This window comes from Spizellomyces punctatus (assembly GCF_000182565.1).
Source record: "Spizellomyces punctatus DAOM BR117 chromosome Unknown supercont1.10, whole genome shotgun sequence".
Taxonomy (NCBI): domain Eukaryota; kingdom Fungi; phylum Chytridiomycota; class Chytridiomycetes; order Spizellomycetales; family Spizellomycetaceae; genus Spizellomyces; species Spizellomyces punctatus.
The window spans coordinates 861,611-880,685 of NW_015971546.1; the positions used below are offsets into that span (position 1 = coordinate 861,611).

The 19,075-nt window shown below is 47.6% G+C and overlaps 7 protein-coding genes across 8 annotated transcripts; 5 read left to right on the forward strand and 2 right to left on the reverse strand.

Annotated features, from left to right (window-relative positions):
* The first annotated feature begins 67 nt into the window (after window positions 1-67).
* SPPG_06002 (uncharacterized protein) lies at window positions 68-3,100 on the forward strand. Its single transcript, XM_016754206.1, has one exon. The coding sequence runs from the start codon at window positions 212-214 to the stop codon at window positions 2,930-2,932; it is 2,721 nt and encodes a 906-aa protein (XP_016607091.1). The 5' UTR covers window positions 68-211; the 3' UTR covers window positions 2,933-3,100.
* Window positions 3,101-3,253: 153 nt separating this feature from the next.
* Window positions 3,254-4,233, forward strand: SPPG_06003 (uncharacterized protein). Its single transcript, XM_016754207.1, has one exon. It carries the CDS (start codon window positions 3,367-3,369, stop codon window positions 4,090-4,092), a length of 726 nt encoding a protein of 241 aa, XP_016607092.1. The 5' UTR covers window positions 3,254-3,366; the 3' UTR covers window positions 4,093-4,233.
* An 84-nt stretch (window positions 4,234-4,317) lies between these two features.
* On the forward strand, window positions 4,318-6,582 carry SPPG_06004 (uncharacterized protein). The gene is made up of 5 exons (XM_016754208.1): window positions 4,318-4,686; window positions 5,012-5,126; window positions 5,205-5,524; window positions 5,586-6,095; window positions 6,160-6,582. Exons 2-5 carry the CDS (start codon window positions 5,013-5,015, stop codon window positions 6,413-6,415), a joined length of 1,200 nt encoding a protein of 399 aa, XP_016607093.1. The 5' UTR covers window positions 4,318-4,686; window position 5,012; the 3' UTR covers window positions 6,416-6,582.
* A 3,263-nt stretch (window positions 6,583-9,845) lies between these two features.
* SPPG_06005 (uncharacterized protein) lies at window positions 9,846-11,949 on the forward strand. The gene has a single exon (XM_016754209.1). The coding sequence runs from the start codon at window positions 9,875-9,877 to the stop codon at window positions 11,735-11,737; it is 1,863 nt and encodes a 620-aa protein (XP_016607094.1). The 5' UTR covers window positions 9,846-9,874; the 3' UTR covers window positions 11,738-11,949.
* A 1,209-nt stretch (window positions 11,950-13,158) lies between these two features.
* SPPG_06006 lies at window positions 13,159-14,701 on the forward strand. Of its 2 annotated transcripts, XM_016754210.1 has the most exons (5): window positions 13,159-13,310; window positions 13,421-13,624; window positions 13,688-13,947; window positions 14,022-14,299; window positions 14,365-14,701. In XM_016754210.1, exons 2-5 carry the CDS (start codon window positions 13,551-13,553, stop codon window positions 14,605-14,607), a joined length of 855 nt encoding a protein of 284 aa, XP_016607095.1. In that variant the 5' UTR covers window positions 13,159-13,310; window positions 13,421-13,550; the 3' UTR covers window positions 14,608-14,701. The 2 variants fall into 2 exon arrangements, with proteins under 2 accessions (XP_016607095.1, XP_016607096.1); XM_016754211.1 differs by having other exon boundaries at window positions 13,159-13,624.
* Window positions 14,702-14,739: 38 nt separating this feature from the next.
* SPPG_06007 (uncharacterized protein) lies at window positions 14,740-16,651 on the reverse strand. The gene is made up of 5 exons (XM_016754212.1): window positions 16,434-16,651; window positions 15,885-16,338; window positions 15,573-15,811; window positions 15,221-15,510; window positions 14,740-15,130 (listed from the first exon to the last, which is right to left on the reverse strand). Exons 1-5 carry the CDS (start codon window positions 16,642-16,644, stop codon window positions 14,924-14,926), a joined length of 1,401 nt encoding a protein of 466 aa, XP_016607097.1. The 5' UTR covers window positions 16,645-16,651; the 3' UTR covers window positions 14,740-14,923.
* A 68-nt stretch (window positions 16,652-16,719) lies between these two features.
* Window positions 16,720-18,811, reverse strand: SPPG_09339 (uncharacterized protein). Its single transcript, XM_016757498.1, has 4 exons — window positions 18,340-18,811; window positions 17,959-18,264; window positions 17,539-17,890; window positions 16,720-17,468 (listed from the first exon to the last, which is right to left on the reverse strand). Exons 1-4 carry the CDS (start codon window positions 18,748-18,750, stop codon window positions 16,885-16,887), a joined length of 1,653 nt encoding a protein of 550 aa, XP_016607098.1. The 5' UTR covers window positions 18,751-18,811; the 3' UTR covers window positions 16,720-16,884.
* Between the last annotated feature and the right edge of the window lie 264 nt (window positions 18,812-19,075).

Sequence of the window (19,075 nt, forward strand, 5' to 3'; positions counted from 1 at the left end):
ACAAGGACGTGGCGCATGCCCGACGTCGATATGATGCGCATTTCAACGAAGATGTTTTTACGACAAAGGTTTTTAAAAACGCTGTTGGAAAAGTCTCGGGACTGGAAGTGATTCCAGAATATCATTTTTTTGAAATTATAGTAAAGACATTTGCAGGGAGCTCTCGAGTTGCCATTTTCACGTATTGTTTAGAGCATTGGATAGCGGAGACATGTCGACCACAGCAGAGTCGTCAAGTCAACCATTAACTACCGAATTCGAGTCCCTTCTACAGTCGCAACGAGCACGAACTGACGCATTACACCATCCGGCACCACCCATCAGGAATGAGTCGCTGGGAGTCATTAGTGAGGAAGGGGATGTGGAAAGTGAAAGAGTAGCGGGATTACGAGATAAAGGTCCAGAGAACCATGGACTATCAACGAATCAGGCATCGGCGAGCAAAGTGGGCAAGGACGCAGCTGCCAGACCTAGTGGAGACGATCCCATTCTTGAGCAAGAATTCCAAGGGTTAATGCACAAATTGACCCACCCACCGCAACAACCTTCTCACCTTAGTAGCACAACCGACTCGAAACACAATATCAATTCTCAGCAAGTCAACCACACGGATGTGCCTTCTTCGAATGATGGTGAACTTGGTGGAGAGTTTGAGGGGCTAATGTATCGGCTTACGCACCCGATGCAGCATGAAGCTCCTCGGAACGAGACAAGTGGCGAAAGCACTGACCACCCGACGGAAAGCAGAGTGAGCATCACAACGCAGGCCAAGCACAACCCAACTGCGGCCGAGGGGAGATTGGAACAAGAGTTTGAACATCTCAAGCATCAAGCGTCACGTCCGTCACAAGCTGTTCATAATCAGCCTGCGTCAGAATCTAGCGAGCAACCACGAGAGAAGACCGCGGTGCAACATCCACATGCTCCTACAGCAAGAGACAAGCGACTTGAGAAGCAGCTCGATGAGCTACTTCATCCGCCGCGAGATCACGAGGCGGGACCGAGAGCTACATCCCCACAAGATACGCGGTCGTTAGCACAATCTTCAGACCATGATCGGACAGTACATACACCTAGCAAGAGGGATCAGAAGCTGGAACAGAAATTTGAAGAACTTGTCAGGAGTCATTCGATCGTAGACAGCTCTAATGCGGAGACGGGCCCAAAAAAAGAACAACCGAAAGACACAAGTCACCACAAAGACTCGCAAAGCCGACCGACGGGCCCACGAGACTTGAAGCTTGAACAAGAGTTTGAAAATGTAGTACAAAACCTTTCGCATCCTTCTTTACCGGCGGACAAATCCGCTGCTGACCACGTCCCGAGCAACGAGGAAAAGAAGCCGGTTGAACGATCGGGACAAGAGCACATTCACCACAATCCCAAACTTGAGCAGGAGTTTGAGCAATTGAAACACAACGTCGCTCATCCTCTACCAGTTCAGACACAATCTGATGAGAGGACCGTTCACTCTTCTCAAATACACGATACCACTGGTCACAACCAGTCTGCCGAAGGTGTAAAGCGAACCCATCACGATCCCAAACTTGAACACGAGTTTGAGCAGCTCAAGAACAAGGTGGCCAAACCCCAGCCTGTACAAAGTCAGCATCAACCGGAACACTATCAGACAGACAACAAGGAGCGCGCCATTCCCGATCACCTTCCGAGTTCACGGAACCCTAACCTTGAGAGTGAGTTTGCAGAACGAGTACTTAGTGCCGCTCAAGCATCTCATGAGGTTGGAGGTGCCAAGGTTACTGGAAAGAAGGAAGAACTGCGGACCTCGCCCGGTGATACTGCACATCAATCGACCTCCGAGTCAAATACACTGGGAAAGGAGTTTGATGGTTTAGTTAATGAAAGTCAACAAGCCGCTGTGGCAGTGGACAGAGATGCACAACACCGAGAAGAGCATGTTCCGGCTCCTCCTTCTGGAGGTCTAGTCCCTTTGGACAAACCGGACACAGCGGGTCGCTCGCAGACAAAGCAGAAAGCAGGGGCCCATACTTTGCCCAAGAAGCTCTCTACAAGGTTCACAAACCTTTTGGACCGGGTTAAAACATCGAACCCGCACTCACCCAACGAGCATCCAGAGCATGACACATCGACCATGACTCGTAGCCCCAATGTGACAGCTGGCTCCTCATCCAATGATCGGTATGGTCAACCGGCTTCCAATTCCAATGCAGTAGGGCAAGAGCTAGCCAAACCTTTGGAGCATACAGTTGACAAATTGGAGGGCAAGTCTCAACGTGAGCAAACTGCGATGGAAAGCACAGATGCAGGAAGCTCAAGTGGACTTCCCACTCATGTGGCGAGCGACGGCCGACTCGTGTACGCAGACGCAGATCGTCCGGCGGACACTCACCCAGCGGAAAGGAAAGCCCGATCCAAGCGATCGTTCATGGATCTGCTTCGTGGTGTATTCAAGTCGGGCAAGAAGAGGAAGGGTGAGCGTGGAAGGAGGAGTGCCTCGGCACCTGCTCCAGGAGACCGCTCAGGTACTGTCAATAACAAGGCTATGACTCGTGGTGACCTGGGAGAGCATGGGGAGTGGCGGACACATCAAGACGGCGGTGAAACATCTAATCAACCTCAACCTTCTGAAGATGTGATCAAAAGTCCAGAGGTGGAAAACAAACGTTCCGCGAGCATGGATGCATCCTTATCGACCATGAAAGACCTGGATAGTCCCGCACCATCATCCGAAACAACCAGTCAATCCGATCCTACCCCATCCCTCAAAGGACATCAAGTACCAATGGTACCCCATCCCAAAGTTCTCCTTGCCCCAGTTGAGTACGGTCTGAACACAAGTAACCTTATTGTCCATCGCCGCCAGGAAATGACAATTGTAAATGGGGATGATGAGGAAGTGAGGATTTCTTTGGATGAGACTAGAGTTCCACTCATTGCACCGGGAATTTGAATTGCAAGGGGAATTTTAGTGACGTATGTAGAGCGAGTAAAACTGAAATGGCATTTATAAATGGCCCGAAATATAAAGTTTTCATTTCTTTATTCGCGAGGCGCTGTATATTCGTTGTATTATATATCATGGTAAACATGGTAAACTTTATAAAGTGGTAAATTGATCCGTCCTTTATCCAAGTTTCCATCGCCCTTGTATCGTCCTATCGACGACACCGAGATCGGAACTGCTTTGGTAAGCTGTCATTTAACCTAATTGAGCAAAATGGGATTACTGACCTCGAGCGGGTAATCCGCTCACCTGCACTGCCACTCCATGAACTTGCCAACGCCCCGCCGCCGCCAGTTCGCTGTTTTATTATTCATGTCTTTTAGCGCTATCAAATTAACAGGACAGCGCAGCGTCGATAGTCTTGACCACCTGTCTGCGTAATGTTATTATATGCAGGATGGGGGCTCCTACTCGTTATCGTCATCACACCGTGTCAGTCTAGTCCTCTCTCGCAGCTTCAGGATATTCCTCCGCCATCTCCCTCTTCCTCCACACAGCCCCCCGCTCCAAAAGAAATGTCTGCAGCTGCATCTGAATCGGCAGGATCAAATCCGACTGGCTCAGGCGATGGTCTTCGAGTCGCCCTACCTCCCGCTCTTCTTCTCTTACTTGCCTTCCTTGTCCTCATGGTGACGATCCTAGTATGCGCATGCCGCTCTCGTCGAAACAACAGAAGAAGGGAGGGGCGAAGCAGTTGGAGAGAGTTGGTTGTTGCAAATCCGCCTCCAGTACAGCGGGATATGTACGTTGATCCCGAGTACCTTGACACTTTGCCTAGATATTCATCATACAAGACACCGCCGAGATATTGGTCTGTTTTGAGGATTGTGAGGAAAATGACGTCAAGGAGAACCATGGCTGATACGCATGTGGACAAGGAAGTGAACGAGGAACAGCCCGACGCGGGTACGGCGACATTGACAATGCCAGACGTGGAGAGCAATGCGCCCATGGCGGTTGGAGAGGAGCATGGAATATCAATCTCTCGGGAAGCTGGTGCTGGGGGAGGAGAGATCTCTCGGGAGGAACATTTGCCTCCTACATATCGAGATTCGGTAGAGGCGAATGAACGGCTCTTTATCGCACCTGTTCCTCGTCCTGAATAATCATTTCATTATACATTGACTTATTTTTCCTATTATATCAATATATGGCATTGTAAATAGCAGTATGTATAGCATTGTTTTATACTGGGTTTGCAATAGATAGCCAGTGCATAACTCTGGTATTACCATAACAACAAGGACGGATTAGAATGTCTAATCACATTCCAATGAGCTCTTTCATTAGCATTTGATTCCAACCATCCATTCCACGACAAAAAGTTCTTTGAGGTTTGTCTAGCAGCTTTTGCTGGACGTAGAGGCATCGTTTCTGGGCTCAGAGAAGAAACGAGCGCGAGAACGACGGGTGGGGATCGGCACGCTTTGACTTGGAAAATAAAGGCGAATAGGCAGCATATAGTTGACGGGATTGTTTTTATTGTCCTTCTGAAGGATTGCTTGACTGGTCATCTGCGGGCGTTACATTCATCTCGCAAGGATTTTTGACGATCGTTCCCACCAGCCGCCCAGACATTGTGTTCAATTCTGCTTTTTTGGACACACGGCTTGACATCATCTTTGGAAACTCTGCTGCATCCATCTTCTTGTCTTTTGCTGTCGGCATTTCCTTTGATTGTTTTTGTTGGCGTTTGTTCGGTAAGTTGTCAAGTTGTTTGATAAGAATGCGGTGGACGAGGGGCGGACAGTGTTATGTTTCAGTAGATTTGGACAAGTTATTGGCATGTTGGGATCATGGGAATTAGCAAACGTATGGAAGTAGGAGGTGAAAGTCTGATGCTGCGCGCCGATCAGGACGTGTCCCTCAGACTCTCCTATTGACTTTAGTGCAAGCACACTATCATGGCATAATAACAGGATGTGTCTGTCATTAGCGCTTTATGAGTTGAGATAGGAGGGGCTGACTGCGCTGATCCTGCAAGAGTGTGCCAAGCTAATTTTTCCCATTCCTGGGCACTTTCAGAATGATTAGCATTCACGACGTTGACGAATCTCCAATCAAGGAAAAGTGGCGGAATACACAGGGTATTCAGTTTCAGACAACCGATCAGCTCGCCGATCCGCATATGGCACCCATGGTACGTGTCACTCTTCAGTTTAGGGATACGTGCAAGCTGAAATTCACCAGAGTAAACTAATAGAATGTAATGATGCAGCCTGACTCTGGTGAACCAGATCGCTCGAAAATGATTTCACCCGCTCCAGTCAACAATGGCACGACCGTCGAAGGGCAATCTGGGTCAGCTGTGCAGCATCCGAGTTACCATGATATCATTTGCTCGCACCTCTACCACAATGGATATCTCCAGGGGCTCTACGCGGACTTGATCATTCGTTTGCAAAATGTACATCCCGCGGTCAACGGTGTATCTGGTGGATCACCGCTGGATGGAATCTTGTTCAAGTTGCACCGCATCATTGCCATTCGAAGCCCGTATTTGTCGTCGTTGTTGCAGGATATGGAAGCGAATGGAGAGTAAGTATTTTGAATCATCTCAAATGTAGTTTGTGCAAGGTAGCTGATATCTTTTTTCTAGATACCAACCCATTGTGTCGTTGACGCTCCCGACGCACGATCCTAACTTGACTGCCGACGGTCTGTCAATCGCCTTTGGACACCTCTACGCCTCCTACCCGCACTCCCTGCTGGCTTCCACTGACGGTGCTCCTGGCCAACGGTCTGCTCTCCTTCGTTCAGTTCTCTGCGCTGCCAACCTCCTCCAACTCGGTGATCTCGCAAACATCGCTGCGGATCAGATCAAAGCGGACATCACTCGTGGTACTGTGATGGACTACTGTCACTTTATTAGCCAGCCAGAGTACGGTGGCAGCTATGGTAACTTTGCCCAGGAGATTCGCGAAGCTGTGTTGAACTATCTGTATAAGGGGGTTGTCCGTGATGTCGCAGAGCAGTTCGGGCCAATCTGGGGAAACCGGGAAGGAGAGGCCTACCGTGAGCTTGTCAGAACCTTTGCGGAATTACCTTTTGAGTGGTTGAAAAAGGTGGTAGAAAGCAAGAGCTTTGAGGTTCCTGGTGACATGGAAAGGTTCGTGCAAGGGAATTCTTGAAGGCATGTTGCGGCTATGATCTAACCCGTGTGCGCACTGTAGATTCGCGTTTGCCAAAGAGATTATATCCCTCCGTCAGCGTAACAAGGCACCTTCTTCTACTCTCTTAGCCGGTGAAGAGAACGTATTGCTTGCATTCGGATCCAAAGAGCGGACAGGTGTGACGATCGTTCGAAAGGCTGTTCGTGGTGGTGTGAATGCGCCGCATCATGTCAACGGTGTTGCTGGTGGGGTGCAGGGTAGTAGAGGCGTTGCGTTTGGAGGAACAGAACGGAGAGTGTGGAAGGCAGGGCATTAATGCGGGAAGTTGATTATATATCTGTAGTTGTGTGTTGCGTAGTTGCTTTGGTTGAAATAAGAATGGTTGTGGCCTGTGAGTAAGTTTCGTTTGGCAGCAACTGATGGTGAAGCATGAAAGAGGATTAACTTGCTGTCGACACGGCAAAGAAATGAAATGGGTGCTGAGCGATGTCTTGATAGTCTCCAGAAATGTCCATTTTTTCGGGACCATGGATCAATTCGCCCCGCTGCTTATGCATTGATAGGGGTAATTATCGTCACCTATCACAAAATGAGTGCCTCAAAGACGATCACTGTTTTGGTCAAGAACCATCTCAGACTTTTTGATCAAATCCGGGGGGAGGGAGATTGAATTAGGACTGCATGTTCAATACTATTTTGTTGTGAAGGATGTTAATCCTTTGAACGTCAGTGCCTTTGCAACCTTGACGCTCGCCACTACCAGTAACCAGAAGGCCGAGGTTGTCACTTCTGCCAACGAATCCATACACTTCTGAACGGCATCAACATTATTTGGCACATTACGTTGGCCCGCGGCTGTCAAAGCTGCAGATTGACTTACATGGATGTAATTATACAGTGTAGCCAAACAGGTCTCAACGTAACATCATGGTCGACAATTCTTGAATTATCATCGCTGCGTTCGAGCCAATTGTTAACCTTTTATTGGCTATGAATGCATGATAGCTGGTCTCTGCTCATTTTCCTACCATCAGTGGTAGCTTTGATGTTCCAGACAATTACCCTATACAAGTTGCTATAGTCGACTCGCATAGCAAGATGACAGATAAGTTCCAATTCTAGATTTATTTATCTTATTATTCGCATTCTGCTTCCAAAATCATAAACAAAGGAAAAAAGGTGTAGACGATTAGCGTCCTCGTTCGTTGATCAAACCTGCTCGTGGATTCTGACTGTATCGACGTGCTGGCATATCGGCCAGGAACTTTACCGAAAAAGACATGAGTAAAGAATCCGTTTACAGTCCGATTCATGCTTTACCATCTGAGGGATATGCTGCAATAGTCAAAACAAGTGCGCTTATGTGCAATACGACGTGGAAGGCGGGGGGGTCGATGCAGTAACAAATGCTACTTTAAACGACTTTCTGAGGTACATGTAAAACGAGCATCAGGTAAGAAGTGCATGGCGGAAGGGAGGGATATACGGGCTATAAGTTCACATTAGTACATTATACCGACATCAATTTGTTTTACGCCCACCACCAATGGCATTTGCACAACTGGGGCAAATCGCTCTTGAACGGCATATGGATGCACTCAAACGACTGTGGCGGGCCATAGTCTTCGTAAACTAATTACTGATAACTTTCTCCAACTTTGCGCTTGGGACACTTGCAATGAGTTAAAGGTTTCCCCGTGTATGACTGCGAGCAATTGTGCAAATGTGAATTCTTGCGTGAATGGAGCCTGTGTTCCATCCGGTCGCAGAGCTCTTGGCAAGTACTTGCGGTATCAGCACCGTTTGTGCTTCAACAAAACGTGTCGGCGTAGGCGGCTCAACTGGATTATGCTTATCACCCGACCAGCGGTCTTCTACAGTAAATGTATACGAACAGTATTCAATGGGACCGGCAGCTTTACGTTGATGGCTTCAGTTTTCCATCCGAAAATCTTGAGCTCATTAGCTCATGCAATGATACCTCCAAATTGTGCAACGGAATTGTGATGTCGGGCGGGAAGCATCAAACCACTGCTTGGCTCTCTATGCCGAGTGTGCAAGTGTGCATCAATAATTGCATACGTGAAAATGTGGCAAGAAATGAGAGGCAAGAAAGGCCTTGGAGAAAATGCACAGTGATATGCTGAATGTCTGCCCGAGTCTTGCGACTCTGTGTGCTCTTTACCCTCATTGGTGAACGGTAAGTACTTAAAAAGTACATCTATCTCGTTCCACGCATAAGTCTAACTACCATATGTTTATTTTAAGCATTGGAGTATATCGGTCTTCTTCGGCAAACCTAGGATTTGGCGCCGACCAACCTTAGGAAGTCTTCTTCCCGAAGAATTTGGCTCCTCGTCTTGACCGATGTACCAGTCTTTATTACGGTTTGTCCCACTCTCTCTATCACAAACTTTGAAAATGGCATAAGGACATACTACATTTTTAAGTTACCAAATGGGCCTAGGGTTGAGGCAGTTCCTCTTGCCTTCAGCGAGCCGCATGATCGCATGAGCGCCTCGTGCTGATTGACCGTACTTTCTGCAAGAGTACCATGATGAGAGACAATCGCTCAACTGGAATATTTTTCCGCTAACTTGCAATGGGCAACAGAGTAGCGCCTACAACCAATCAATGGAGGGTGCATGAAGACAATGTGGAGAACAACAAACATACGGTTACCCATATTACCACAAGCTTTTGGGAAAGGGTAACGGTTCTCTGGTTTTTGGGGTTTCTCCAGTTTGTAGGGTAATCACTCGAAAAGCAATCGTAATTTGCAGACCATTAACGCAGCCGCCAAAGCATTATATCAATGATGAGTTCATTTTCTTCGTCATCATTCTGGCCGTACGTTTTGCTTTAATGTCTGCAGTGTGATAGCGGATTGTATGATATTGAGATAGAGGGGTGAAGGACGATACAGTAATACCGATTTTAGAACTTGGACTCCATCGTTTCTGGTAATGAGAGCAATGGTCGCCTTTGCAAGGGCCAACATCAGTATCAAGATTCGACCGAGCTCCATGATTCCTGCATACTGGGTTAGAAGGGCGTCTCCAATATGGATATTTTGGGCTTGTGTAAATTTCAAGCTGTCATATTCCTGCCAAATGCTCAGCAAGACAGCATCTGATCGCCAACGCTCTAGCAAATCTGAGCAATGATCTTCCACTATCCTCTGTATGCATTCTCCATCTAGCCACCACAATTAGTGCCTCCAGGTTATTTTGATTAATGCTTTCCTAGTCTTCCGTTATAATCTTACTGTGACGTGGTTCTCATTTGTCTGGTCAGCAAGGGCAAGCTTGACTCGTATGAAAGCGTTTATGCCACTCTGTCACTGCTACTAAACTTCCCTGAACTGGCTTGGCCGATGCATTGGCAAGGAACTATTGTCCTTCCATGACAATGGTCATATCGCCGACGACTTTGTCTTGGCCTTTCCACCATATTAGCAACCTGGAAGATGAACCCGCGGACGGACTCATATAGTCACGCACACATACACTTTGCGCAATTTCCTTCGCCTGTACAGAGAAAGCCAAAAAGCGCTTGCATTGTTCATGTCCCAGGTGCTCCACAGATGTCGGACTGCTTTTGGGCTTTGCGGAAGACAGGCGTTGCTGGTCGACCAGGCATGCTGCCATCGGATGACTGTGCGAATTTGGGAGCTCATCGCATGGCTGTGCCCCTTCACGTGCCTAGTTCAAGCAGCTTGCTTTGAGCGTTCTCGTTGTTCTTTGGGCACCTCTCAACTTGCGTCCAGTAGGAAATGTCCTCCCCGCCTCGCCAGGGCCGGCCTCAACCCTTCCAAAGGCGCTACAATAACCCCACCGGACAAGGCTTCACACCAAACCCAACAGATAAACGCGATTTTGTGGACGGAAAGCGAGTGCGAAAGGCGATTCAACGACGGACTGTTGACTACAATGGAGTCGTCATTCGGCACTTGGAATTGAGATCCTGTGCACGAGGATGGAAGGATTATGTTGCGATACAACCTGATCCGAACTTTATTGTTAACATTCAGCCACCCTTTTGCTACCCGAACAATCACTCCACATCCGTGACGACCAAGTTTGTGCACACATCCACCAACAAGATCCGATGTCCTATCAACGCAGTTCGGTGGACGCCAGAGGGCCGCCGTCTTATAACCGGTGCATCAAGCGGGGAGTTTACACTATGGAATGGTCTCACCTTCAATTTTGAGACAATCTTACAGGCACACGACAAAGCGGTTCGAACAATGGTTTGGTCCCACAACGACACATGGCTTATCACAGGAGATGACTCTGGGATTATCAAGTATTGGCAGTCCAATATGAACAACCTCAAAGTCGTTGTAGCACATAAGGAGACCGTGAGAGATCTGACGTTTTCTCCTACGGATGCAAAATATGCAAGTTGCTCGGACGATGGAACCATTAAGATCTGGTCGTTTGCAGACGCGATTGAGGAAAGGACTTTAACTGGGCATGGGTGGGATGTGAAATGCATTGATTGGCATCCCAGCAAGGCACTGCTAGCCTCTGGATCCAAAGATAACCTCGTGAAGCTTTGGGATCCAAAGACCGGGAAAGCCCTTGCCACGCTCCATGGACACAAAAATACTATTCTAGGAATCGAGTGGAATAAGAACGGGAACTGGCTCGTAACGGCGTCAAGGGATCAATTGCTCAGGGTGTATGATATTCGGACTATGAGAGAGCTCCAAGCCTTTAGAGGACATAAGAAGGATGTACAATCGGTTGCATGGCATCCAGTGCACGAATCCTTGTTTGTTAGTGGTGGAAGCGACGGGAGTATGATGTTTTGGGACGTTGGCACAGAGCATTCAGTTGGAGGTATGGAAGGCGCTCATGAATCGTCGGTCTTTGCCCTCGACTGGCATCCTATGGGACATATTCTGGTATCTGGGTCCAATGATCACACAACACGATTTTGGACACGTAATCGTCCAGGGGATGCTATGCACGATCGGTTTGCGTTTACTAGACAACAAGCGGACGCGATGGGACTCAAAGCAGAGGACGAGGAGGATGAGGCCAGCGAGGAGGGCAGTCAGGCAGGGGGGGACTGGGATGGTGGAGCGGGTGGTGCATTGCCTGGTCTTGGCGAGTTTGATGGTATTCCTGGGATTGGCTTTGGTGGATCTGGGATAAGCGTGGGAGGACGGTATGGGAGAGATGAGGAAGACTCGCGGGCTACCAAGCGACCAAGAGTTGACGGTGAATCCGGACATGGAAGATCTGGAGGGAACAGAGGCGGACGGCAGAATCAAAATCGCGGCGGGGACTGGGGTGGACGTGATCGAGGCGGAAGACAGGATCAATATGGCCGCGGAGGGTCTACCTACTCGGGACAAGGAGGGCGGAATGCACAGAATCGTGGTGGTGGTGGTGGATACGGACGATCACATCCTCAAGATGGGACTCCACCGACTGCTGGACCACCACCCTTTACACACACCTTTGACACACTATCCCAACAGCAGCCACCCCCGGTTGCTCCATCGCAACAGGGCCAGCAACTATTGACTCAGCTGGCTGCGCAAGGCTTCCCAATCAATGCGGGATTGGTAAATGCTTTGACGGGGCTTGGGACGGGCCCCGCGGGTGGATCTGGAAGATAGTGGATGATTTGACTAGAATTTGGTGTAAATAGTTTCTGGAATTAATGTGGGATCTAGTGGCAAGCTACTGTGAATGTTTGCATGCCATAGTTTGCTGGTGATGCTTTGAGCGGATCATTGTTGCCCCTTTGTTCGAGCAAAATCAGCGTTTATTGCAAGACCGCCTTTTATTCCTTGTCCACTAGACCGAAACTCACAGGGATATATCTCAAATGTAGAGCCACTTTTATTCTGTTGTAACACCCGCGCGGGCTAATCTGCATCACTAGGTCGTCTGGTCTCTGCGGTTTTGACCAAGCGGCAGGGTACATAGCGGCAGGCGTTCTTTTGATGTATCGATCCCGAAATGCATGGCGATGCTAGAGCTTGGTCTGGCCTTTCAGCTGCATCCTGCTGACAAGGGGGTCAGGTGTCTGGCCGGATATAGGGCATTCAGTTTGACGTCGAATGATATGCTCTTCACGATGGAGACAAGCCACTGTCCAGGTCGAATGAGTTCAGGAAAAGGGGTACATTGGCTTTGTTTGTCGCCATGAGCGGGTTCAGTTACGTTGGAAAAGTTTGACGACATTGTGCTCACCACAAAACAAGAGGCAAGTTGAATATCAGAAACCTTTCATTTGTACAGTGTTCGTACAGCTCGGCAGTTGTGTCGACCCGTATCTGTGAATGAAAAATATGTATGAAAGCACCTACGCCAGTCCATGGGGACGTTTCCCGCTGAGACGTCTTTGTGCGGCTGGGTAGCTAGCCCTCACAGCCCATATATCGACGCAGTATCCACTTGAATTATATGAGGTTGACTCAATACTAACCCCCTTCCTTCGCTCAGGAAATTCTTGCCGGGTCTGATGAAGGGATCGGTGGTGAAGGATCTACTGGCTGGCCGAGAGAGTACCGTGCGCGTGGATTCTCTGGCATTTATGTCGATGACAATCTCGGCATTGAACAAAGGTCCTTGCTGCTAAACGTCAAAATTGATCATTGCTGCCCGATGAAGTGTGCGATGTCGAGCTTTCTGATGGATTCAGGCTGGCAGACAGTAAGTGTACTAATAATGAACCCTATATTGATACGCATCGCAGGATCTATGGCATTTAATGCAGCATTCTGAGTATTGACGCCTTGGATTTCTGCAATTCGCATAGCATACATGTAGCATACAGCTATCTGAGCATCCCGTGTCTGCCTATTCTCTCCCCTAGCCTCGTGGCTGTATTTCTTTATTATCTTAAATCTAAAATCCTCAGTACTTAAATAAAACATGCCTTTGCATCCAATATAAATTCTGAATAATAATGTGATGTCAGCAGCAAAACGATCGTGGTAGACTTGCTCAAATATCGCGAATGACACGTGACTCAGCTATCGTTCAGTTCCGACCTTTGACACTTTTTTGACATTCGTTTTTTTTGCCATCTTGTCCATCTTTGCCGCGTTTTATCGTTCAACATGTCGTCTTTTTGGAGGAATTTAACATCGTTACGACCAGCTTGGAGGGAATTGGCGTCGAATCATTGGAGATTTCTGCTGAGAAAGGTGGCCCCAACGAGGGCAGAGCAGCTTGATCAAAGTAAACAAATAGACTGTATCCGTTTCTTTTTCTTGATATTTTGATAATTATAAGTTTTTTTTTTTGTGTCGACTTCTTTCTATGATTATTCTTACCGGTCTGCAACATAGTACTAATGTTCTACCTCCCGGTCCCGCCTTTATCTTGATACAAGTAAAATACAAGTCGGCTCACGCAGCATGGTATCAAGAAGCCGTGCTAAGACCTCTGGTGCATCCACTCGAAGGACGACGTATCCACATGGTGGGTGTGCATCATATTTCAAAGGCGTCGGATGTACTCCTTGAAAAGGTGGTGCGGGTAAAGTCGTCATCGTGAGTACCCTTTAGCTTGCAATGAAACGTATTCCATTGTGGTAGTAATTGCGGTGTATGCAGCCTAACAGCTATCCTCATTGAAATGGATCAGAAGCGAACAGCGAATCAGATATGGTACCAGTTCAAAATGCAGGCACGACCCGGATCCGAGCGACTACGGGGAAACGAAATGGCGGTGGCGAGAGCGTTGGCGGAAAGATATAAACTTCTTTGCGTGGATGTAGACATTTATGTTGAAAATATCAAAGAGAATTGGGAAAAAGTGGATTGGAACAAGGTGGAGAAGGTTTATGGTCTTCAGGTTTTGTCATGGATGAAAGGTTCCAGTATCTGGTCTGTTTAGCAATGGAGTGTGAAACAGTTTTTTCTCATATGCTTTTTGTCTTGTTTTCAGATATTCAATTTGAAGGCAACAATCCCAAACTCCGAAAACCTACGGCCATTTCCGTGAAGCCCCTCCTCAAAGCACTCGTACTAAATAAATTACGGAACCCCATTTCAAGGAAGTTGATGGGCCCAGAGTTTGCTAAAGATCTTGCCAACGATCGAGTTTCACCTATCGACATTGATAAATTCAACGAGTGGCAGAGAATGTTTACTCCACTTGACCATTTGTCGACAATAGTGTTGCGAGACATTTACATGGCTGAGAATGTTCACAAGTTGTGCTTGGTAATAATGTTCAGCCGTTGCCACGGGGCATTTTCATGATTCTGATTACAACTCTGCTTCCTCAGGATCTCCACGAAGCAAAGATACCTGGCGATATTGTCCTTGTTATTGGGAAATCACATGTCTCGGGCATTAGGGCAATCTGGGATAAGGTCTGTCAAATGCAGATTGAACGGCCAGGGTTCCCGGATTACGATAATACATCCAAGAAATGGTTGAGAGGTAAAAGTTCCGTTACGGCAGATAAAAGTTCTGTTACGGGAGATACTCGAAAGGTGGTTGGGCAGAAGAAGAAAAAGAAGCGATGAGCTGAATTGGTGTACGTTTAGTTGGGCATTTATCTAGTGTTTACAGAATTTATGGATAGGCATAATTCAAATATTGATACTCGCGTTAGTCCGCTACCGTTACAGCATAGCATGGGTGTGCCGTGTACGATCGCATTTGTGCGTTTTTGATGAACATCACTAGAATACATTCCATCTTAGCATCCTGCCTAAACAGCTTTTATTCACACTTTTGTATTAATAGGCCCTTTGCGAGTATTCGTACATTGTAAGGTATCAGCTTCCTATCTGGGCAATTCTACATACATACACTACTACGTCGTACCTTCATCTCACTTCATCTAGGATCTCTCGCCAAACCTTCCCACAAAGCCCTCATCAAACTCCTCTCATTCGTGACCGGTACATCACCGCTACTCTCCCAGACAATCACACCCTTGAGTCCTCTTTCCCATACATACCGACATTTAGCACGAATGGATTGGGGTGTGTCGTATGAGTTTAGGATGCGGCGATGGGGGTCGTATGAGTATGATGCTTGAGCCTTGAAAATTTATAATGATGGTCAGTGGTGATTTGTACAATGAACAGCGTTTACAAAACCCTCGAGGATTGGGTTCATTACTCTACACACCTGTTCATCCCAATACTCCACTGCACCAGGTCTAGGCAGCGTCTTGTAGTCACACACTCCATCCTCCCAGCTTCGGTCTTCCACGACACCCGATGAAGGCGCGCCCAAACCAGTCGTATTGGCAAATCCTCGTGAGTAGGCCGCGGCGCCTATGACCAGTTTGTGAGGGGGCACACCGCGAGATAGATATGCTTCAACTGAACGGGACACGGAGAGCGGGGCATATGGTGTTGAGATGAGGTTGGTTTGATGCCCAGCGGGACATGGTCCCCATGCAGAAGACGCAAAATCTGGTCACATCACTGATTAGAAAGACGACGTGGAAGAAAATGGAACGAAAAAAAGAACTTACCATATGTCATCACATTGATTGTATCCAAATATTGCACCATCTCGCGTAATGGTAAAACATCCATTTTCGCCGGATCACCCGTCACACAAGCCGAAATCTCAAAATGGGAGCGACCAGTTGCATTCAATCTGTGTCGCAAGAGACGAAGAAACGCGCCAAAGTTTTGTGGGTCCTCTGCTCGGACAATGTTGCCGGGGGCACCGTAGTTTTGATTCGGTGGAGAAATGTATTCCCAGTCTCTGTGATAGCAACGGGTGTTAGAAAGCGAATGAAATATGTTTGGTAGACAATGAGAAACAAACAGCAACTCACATATCGACCCGGTTGAACACCCCTGGCCACCGCTCAAAACATTCCAAAATCCCTTCCACGAAAGCTTCGCGTTCCCTCTCGCCCTTTACGGCATCTGAGAATCCCTTACTCAACGTCCACCCACCAACACTCAGCCCAACATTAAACTTTAACCCAAGCTTCTTCAACTTAAGCAACTGCCCAAAATTCCCCCACGGGCCTTTATTCTCGGGTGTCTCGTTCCATGAGTCTGGCGGTGGGACGCCTTCATCGGGGTTCGTGTACCGCTTGTCCGTGTCCGCCCATGCATCCGTAGAGGTGGGAACGAGGTGATGCGGCGGATTTGGTGATGGACGAAGGTCAAAGAAGGCGTAGTTGATATCAGAGATGTATTGGATTGGAAGGTCCTTTATTTGAAAGTTTCGGCCGTAGGTTGCCCAGTTGGTATGGTAGACTATCAGTTTTTTACCGGTGGCTGTTTTTGAACATGGAGCAGAAGGAAATTGAAACAGCGCTTAGAGAACTGCCTTGTGTTCGTTTACTGGGATTGCAACCGCGCTATGCACTTACGCCATTCATAAACCTGGTCAGTCACACCATCTTGGGCCATGTCTTTGGACTTGTTACGGAAGAGTCGGTAAGCGAAAAGCAGCAACGATAAAACGAAAAGAGTCCTATATCGATATCGCATATACGATGCGTCCCAGCCGTGAAGATGGGGAGCTGAAATGACGGCAAAAAGCTCGGCTGGTTTCTCGGCTGTGTACGTGATATGACTCATCAGCGGAGTTACCAGTGTATTTCCCCCATCAACCCAACCGAATGCGGCCCGTTATTTTACTCGATGCTCATGCATGCAGTTTTAAATGCTCAAGAATAGTCAATTGAGATAATGTCATCATAATACAAAGAAAGTAGTAATACAAGAATTACGGTACATGCTAAAATCCAGCAATCTATCCCCGTCCAGCTTAATACACCAGATATATACAGTCTTACCTACACAGGCGACTGCTGTCTTCTACACCTGAACCTCCGACGTCCTTCTTCTATATCTGCTAATAGACCTCTTGAAAATCGCATATTTACGCCCAGGGTATGCCTTTATTGTACGCCATGTACGCCAACTCCATGCTCGCCACGCTGCAGGCGAGTTCGCCTTGGCACGCCTCCTAGTCCACGCCATGAAGCTCCCTACAGACCACTCTGCTTTCATAAGTCTCTCCAACCATCGACCGAAATCCATGCTCCATTGATCAAATGTTTTGTAAAACAGCCAAGACACGACAAGGATCATGGCGAAGGTGGAGCAATAAACCAGACCTACTTTCAGCCACCATGGTCGGCCAGGAAGACCTCGAAAGATGATTGAAACCATGATGGAGCCAAATGTGAGGAAAACGACGGGGTGTAGGAGATACATCCCGAAACTGACTCTTCCCAAGAATTTGATCGGGCTAATTTCGAATACTCGTTGGAGCAAGGGTGTTACTTCGAGGAGTAACGCGAAGCAGGTTGATGAATAAAAATAGTTGATATGAAATTGATACCACGGCGGCTCAAAGTCCCGTCCGATAGCAGCTTTACCAGTGTCGAATGACCAGCCTAAACAAACATGTGAGTCTTATGACTCTAATATACGGTATGATATCATCATCGAACCGCATGCACTCACCTGCTGACCATTCTGACAGTTTATCGGACAGTTTTGGAAACTGCACCATAGTAATTAGCGTCAAGAACACCAACGCAAGTCGAAACGGCCATATCAACCGAGATGACTGTATTCGTCCGAAAACGCCGGATTGTGCGAGATCAGCAAGCCACAGTCCGACCATAAAATCGGCAAACCACGTTTCTGTCCAAAAGAACCAAAAGACCAAGACAGCGTAGATGACCCATCGATGTCGAAAGTACGATTGGGTAATTAGCGCTACTATAAAGACGAGGAACGATCCTTGCAGCTCTATGCCAATTGTCCATTGGGGTGCGTGTGGGTAATTGACTGAGCGTCCTCCTGGAACAAACTACTCGATCAAACGCATCAGATGCATTCGGCAGCAATGGAAATGAGCAATAACACAGTTCCACGTACCAACGTCAAGGTGTTTAATATGGCATTACTCAATGTCGGCTCCTCAAAGCCTTTGACTGTGCCTTCTGCCGATCGCCACGAATCTAGTACGGAAGCCGCGTCATGAACTGGCGCATACCAATTCAGCCGATACACTGCCCAATGTATCAGAAGGGATCCAAAAACAGGGATAATCAAGCGAAATGGTCGTCGAAAGAATGCGCTCGCGAGACGATCTGAATCCGGTTTTTTGAGATATGCGATGGCAAGGACGCGACCCGAGAGAATGAAAAAGAGGCTAACCGCAAGTTTCCCTGCAACAAACACCTAAACACCCATGTTGAGAGTTTACAAGAGGGATTCCATGTATATAATCATGACGATCAGATATGTGTAGCATACCTTTCCGAATTGATACCCGATCTTTCCCCAGTTTTCCTTGGTGGTTTGATCGTAACTCAAATTGTACAGTGTAAAGTGCTCATTCAAGACGATGCAAGCCGCTAATCCTCGAAGACCTTCCAAATAATCCAACTTTCTGACGACCTTTTTCTGCTCTATCGGGGAAACAGGCGAAGGATGGGAAGTCACTGAGTGGGGTAATGGTTTCGTCAGCGAACATCCTGTGCTGGTGCGCGCTAAAGGAAAGATCGGCATGTCAATCTTTCTAGCGCTATTCTGTTTCTCGTCGTCAGAAACATTAAGGGTGACTTCGTCGGTTGAAGCTTCACTATCCACGGATGAAATTGATGACGGCGCTGGAATATGCAATACCTCGTGCTCTATCCTTTGTCGGGAAGCCATGTCGTTCATTATCAAGCTTCCCGTTTGAAAAAAAAAACAGACCAAAAAACCACTCGATGAAAAAGACCTTTACAAGTACCCTTGATCGTTCAGCCCATACCACTGCCTGCACATTACGTAACCGACGCAACTCCGCCACTGGGCCATGATTTCATTTGCTATATTTGGTTACATGATACCCAATTGAGTGTGGTTGTCTTTTGGTTAAATCAGCCAAATGACGTCACGGGTCCTTGGAGCATTGAGCACTGGTTTGCTGGGCGGCAGAGAGCTTACGTTTGAAACGGCAAAATTTGCAATCATAACTCGGGCAGGGCATCTGGTCAATATGACT

Coding starts and splice junctions, on each gene's coding strand:
- SPPG_06005 (XM_016754209.1), top strand. CDS start 9,875: ATGTCCTCCCCGCCTCGCCAGGGCCGGCCTCAACCCTTCCAAAGGCGC.
- SPPG_09339 (XM_016757498.1), bottom strand. CDS start 18,750: ATGAACGACATGGCTTCCCGACAAAGGATAGAGCACGAGGTATTGCAT. Junction 18,265..18,339: donor TCGGGTATCAATTCGGAAAG/GTATGCTACACA, acceptor ATGGGTGTTTAG/GTGTTTGTTGCAGGGAAACT. Junction 17,469..17,538: donor ACTGTCAGAATGGTCAGCAG/GTGAGTGCATGC, acceptor ATGTTTGTTTAG/GCTGGTCATTCGACACTGGT.
- SPPG_06003 (XM_016754207.1), top strand. CDS start 3,367: ATGTTATTATATGCAGGATGGGGGCTCCTACTCGTTATCGTCATCACA.
- SPPG_06006 (XM_016754211.1), top strand. CDS start 13,392: ATGATTATTCTTACCGGTCTGCAACATAGTACTAATGTTCTACCTCCC. Junction 13,625..13,687: donor GTGCGGGTAAAGTCGTCATC/GTGAGTACCCTT, acceptor CGGTGTATGCAG/CCTAACAGCTATCCTCATTG. Junction 14,300..14,364: donor ATGTTCACAAGTTGTGCTTG/GTAATAATGTTC, acceptor CTGCTTCCTCAG/GATCTCCACGAAGCAAAGAT.
- SPPG_06007 (XM_016754212.1), bottom strand. CDS start 16,644: ATGAGTCATATCACGTACACAGCCGAGAAACCAGCCGAGCTTTTTGCC. Junction 16,339..16,433: donor TGACCAGGTTTATGAATGGC/GTAAGTGCATAG, acceptor GTTCAAAAACAG/CCACCGGTAAAAAACTGATA. Junction 15,131..15,220: donor TGGAGTATTGGGATGAACAG/GTGTGTAGAGTA, acceptor TAAATTTTCAAG/GCTCAAGCATCATACTCATA.
- SPPG_06002 (XM_016754206.1), top strand. CDS start 212: ATGTCGACCACAGCAGAGTCGTCAAGTCAACCATTAACTACCGAATTC.
- SPPG_06004 (XM_016754208.1), top strand. CDS start 5,013: ATGATTAGCATTCACGACGTTGACGAATCTCCAATCAAGGAAAAGTGG. Junction 5,127..5,204: donor ATCCGCATATGGCACCCATG/GTACGTGTCACT, acceptor GTAATGATGCAG/CCTGACTCTGGTGAACCAGA. Junction 6,096..6,159: donor GTTCCTGGTGACATGGAAAG/GTTCGTGCAAGG, acceptor TGCGCACTGTAG/ATTCGCGTTTGCCAAAGAGA.